General features: G+C 33.6%; 1 protein-coding gene across 1 annotated transcript; it reads left to right on the top strand.

The window, feature by feature from the left end:
* Positions 1-284: 284 nt before the first annotated feature.
* LOC140433609 (uncharacterized) lies at positions 285-725 on the top strand. The gene has a single exon (XM_072521590.1). The coding sequence runs from the start codon at positions 285-287 to the stop codon at positions 723-725; it is 441 nt and encodes a 146-aa protein (XP_072377691.1).
* Positions 726-4,631: the final 3,906 nt, after the last annotated feature.

Below are 4,631 nucleotides of genomic sequence, written 5' to 3'. Positions count from 1 at the left end.
CTGCGATAAACACAAATAATGAAACCTGGAGATTTGGTTGGCTACCTAAAAGTCTTGGAAAAAATTCAACTGGATTCTAAGAACAGGCGGACAGACAAATTTGACTTTGAAACACCGTTTGAAGTGATCATAAAAAACCACCAAATGAGCGAAGAAGTTGAACCGAAATTGGAAGAAGGTTGGGTCGTATGGTATATGGACTGTTCTAAGATAAATGAAAGGGCGTAAGTGGGAATTCCTGGGCCCAATTTCAGCTTTCCACATCTCTTGGACATACCCCAACTATGTTTCAGGCAGAAATACGTGCTATAGACATTAGAGCCCAAGAATTTCTCAACCGAGACACTCGTAGCGTAAACGTCTTTATTTTATCCAACAACCAAGTCGCCTTAAAGGTTATAAAGTTATTTACTTCTAGGTCAAAGTTTGTTTGGGACTGTAAACAATATCTCAAGAAAATGGCGAAACACAACAAAGTAACTTTGATGTGGGTGCCAGGTTACAAGGGAATAGCAGGAAATACGGAAGGTGACAGCCTCGCAAAAGAACTTGGGGTGCTAATACCCCATTTTCGGGTCCAGAACCCTTCTGTGAACTATCAAAAAGCCACATCAGAGAGGAACTACGGACCTGGAAACTCAACTAACTCAATCAAGATTACACTTGTCAAATACACCAATCAAAAGGCAAGCAAAAAGGCTCATAAAAGTGTCGCCTACAAATAGGCAAATCAGAAATTGAAAACTGCCGTTTGTGTGACAACGAAAAAGAAACAGCAGAACATATATTATGCAACTGCGTAGCACTGTTTTGGAAGCGATTAAAATTATTGAGGTCATTCTAGCGCCCTCTGACATAGTCTCAAACAAGTATCCTTGTAAGCTAATCAACTTCATCATCAACTTTTGTATGCACAAAAGATCTCCATGGGTCGAATTGCGGTGAGGCTGCATGGCCTTAACGACCTCATACTATCTACAAGTTCAAGACAAAATATCAGTAGGAAAATGCTAAAACTCGTGCTTGAAAGACCTAAGAAGATGGTTTGACCACCGCTCATCAACAGAAATCTGTCAGTAGTACTTTCCAAACCTATAACTGTCATTTGGATTACCAACCTTTGAAAGGAGATGGCTAAAAAGAAGATTATCGCTACAGCTGTTTCGGCACAATGCCTATCTCATAAGTCATAGTGATATGTTATATTTCGTAATGACAAGAACTTGGTGTGTGGGCTTTGGTTTAATAGAAAACATTAAAGAGAATAACAAAACGGGATCTAGCACTTCGGGAGTGACAGAGTGACCGAATTCCATTCAATTCGATTCAATTCGACTCAAATTTTATTTTTATTTATTTTAGTGTATTGTTTTTGAGAGTATTGACGCATTCTTGTCCAGAATGCGTCCTAAAAAATCACAAGGGTAGTTCTCGTGAACAAAAATCGCCAAAGTAAGCTTGTTTATTTTAAAATTTATCTCCCCATTTATTGAACTTCCCCATACTTTCATTTTATATTACACTATGTGAGCAGAATATTTGTTTAAAATAGATTTAATTCATGAATATATACTTTTCAAGTGCAACATGCTATGAATTTATACAGAAAAGTTATATTTAAACTAATAATCATAATTAATTTAAAGACGGATCTATAAATCGTCTTAGTTTCAACGGTATTCAAGAGAAACTCCCTCATTATTAAGTTATCTCGTTAAACTTTTCATTTATTATTAAACGTTCAGCAAGTGAATTAGCGTCAAAACTCGGCAAAGATCTTTAACTGATACAAATGCACAGCTATATACATATTATACTACATTAGTCTTCTTACCGAACTAGTCTTCTGTGAACGTTTCCAAGTTATAGAAACGTACTATTCTATAATACAGTAGTAGCAGCAGTTTACGCTCTAATGAGTAAGTATTTGTTTTGGAACACATTAGGAGGTAAATTCGAACTAGTTTCTAATGGAAAGAGAGACATCTTAAGGTCTAATTGTTGCAAATGCCGTTGGAACTGCAAGCACGAACACACAAAACCATAAGTATAATAATTATTCCAGTCAGAATTACTTTCTAATAGTAATGTACAGCAACATTGTACCCACAAACTAGATTACAATTAAATGACGCAAAAACCAAATACACAAACAGCATATTATACATATTTATATTATAGCTGAATTAATTTATGAGAATTTACTTATATATTACGGTAGAATAGAAAAATATTTTATATAATAAAAAAACTATAACATTTCTTGAACATGAAATTACCAAAATGTAACACCGTTACTTAGTGGTATTTTCGAAACAAGTGTACAACATACTATGTGTGATAAATGAGAAGATTCATCTCTGGAAAAAGCAACAATTACGCTGTTAAAATTATGCTGGTATATTTTATATTATGGTAGCTTTGATTTTTAGAAAAATCGACATTTCTATTTTAGTACGCTCCAACCGACATATGTCACAACTACTTTTTTTTATTATAGAAGGTTTTAGACCTCATTCCTAATAGCCAAACGAAATTAATACAAAAATAATACTTTTCTAATATATAAATTGCTATGATTTAATTGTTATAAATTTACTTAGCTAAAAATAAAAGACACTTACTTTGAAGTACTCGTTTTTTTGTTTTCTTATCACAAGATTGTTTCCCAGTTAACCTTACTCTGATATTCCTCAGTTAGAAGGGTAAGTTAGAAGACCCTGATGGTTTAACTCTAATGCCACAAATTGGTCGCATTGCTCCTGTGGTGATCCTTTCCCAAGTTAACATGCTCCTTTTCTAACTGCATCGTACTGAAGACGACCAATAGTCAGAAATACGTATGTACGGTTGCCTTCCATCGATATACCTATTTTGTTTTTTGTTTTTTTATTTTGCTAAACATGCAATTACATTTTTCTTTTATTGTTTTGTTTACTCGTATTAATTCACCTGGCATTCCTTTTCTTGGGAGTAGTTATAAATATTGATTTTAACCAGTTGTCTGGCAATTTGCCTTTGATGTATATCTTGTTAAAGAAGGAGGTGAAAATCGCAACACTCTCATTATCACATAGTTGTAACAATTGTGTAGGTATTTCGTCGGGACCAAAAGCCGTCCATCGTTTCGCTTGGTCGATGGCCGTCTGAACTTCTGAGATTAGAATCAGAAATATTAAGAACAGTCAAACCACCAAAAAGAAACAATTAAACATAATTGACAACACTGGAGTTATGGAGTGTTGTCAACGCGACTTGTTTATGGAGTGAGGTTTTTGCGACCAGCCTACCGGCTGCGGAAGCAAAACATCAAACGATCAAACAATAACGCATCGAGAAGTGATTTTACACGTTAAACAGAAACTTTTTGTTGCAAAAAAAATTGATGAAAATGGTTTTAACGGTCGAGGAAAAAGTGCAAATTGTTGTCTGACATGTGAATGGAGTATATGGAGTGTGAATGACAACATGATTAGAGAACAATTTGTAAATATGTTTCTAAATAGGCCGACACCAGCACGATCGACAATTCAGTCTAATGTACGTAATTTTTTAAATTATGGATCCGCGTCCGCTTTAAGAGGAGTTCATAGACGACGGACGGTAAATTCAGATTTGGAACTAAGAGACACTTTGATTTTTGCAAGTATTGAGCAAAATCCTACCCAATCAACAATCCAACGAACAAATACTCTCTGGGGATCAATATCGATGTTTAGAATTCTGTGAAAATGCAATGAAAATGTCACATTAAGATGAATTTTTTTAAGAGAATGTTTTGTTCCCCCGATGAATGTACGTTTTTATTGTATGGGTGTCACAATTCAATGAACGCTCAGTATTGGCCTCGAGGAAATCTTCGTCAGATTTATGTCGCTCCTGCACATAATTCTGGCATCGTCGCGTCAGTGAATATGTCAGTGCGACTTTTCCCAATCGAGTGATTAGTGGCCCCAAAGATATTTTTGGCCTGCAATATCACCCGATCTTGCACCTTGTGATTTTTTATGTGGAAATATAACAGATGCAAACTATATAGAATTGAGGACCATTTATAATAGGTTGGGTTATTGTTCTGCTGCTAATGAAGGCTTGTTTGAAGATTTTTTTGTTAATACATTTATTTAGTATAAAATACGTTTATTTGGAATATTTTTATTTTTGTAGAATTTTTACTTATATAAATTTTTTTGTAAATACATTTATTTTTTTTATATACAACTACAACTTTTTTTTTTAATTTTTGTAAAATTTTCACTTTATTTTCGAAAGTACGACCTTGTTTTTTCAATAAGATTTTTATGTTTTACTTTAAAAACTTCTAATAAATACTGACATAAATGTTTCAAATTTTAATGGTATTTAATTATTGCAAAAATTAACCACTCGCGGGATTCGAACTCTCACCGTCAGCGTGAAAGTACGGTACTCTTACCGCTAAAGCACCAAGCTTCAATAATTCTTTAGTGACAAAAGTGTATGCGACGTCTCAAATCACAATAGAAATTATTTTTAATCAATACTTTAATTTTTAATTAAAAAATTAGTACTAATTAAACTGTTTTTATTTACATTTGTTTTATTGTCTTCAATCAACTTTATGTTAAAGTTTATGCTATATTTAAAAAAAC

The sequence above is a fragment of the Diabrotica undecimpunctata genome, chromosome 2, assembly GCF_040954645.1.
Source record: "Diabrotica undecimpunctata isolate CICGRU chromosome 2, icDiaUnde3, whole genome shotgun sequence".
Taxonomy (NCBI): domain Eukaryota; kingdom Metazoa; phylum Arthropoda; class Insecta; order Coleoptera; family Chrysomelidae; genus Diabrotica; species Diabrotica undecimpunctata.
This window is presented reverse-complemented; position numbering and strand designations above follow the sequence as displayed.

Bases quoted from the DNA above. Each gene is read 5' to 3' on its own strand.
- LOC140433609 (XM_072521590.1), top strand. From the start codon at position 285: ATGTTTCAGGCAGAAATACGTGCTATAGACATTAGAGCCCAAGAATTT.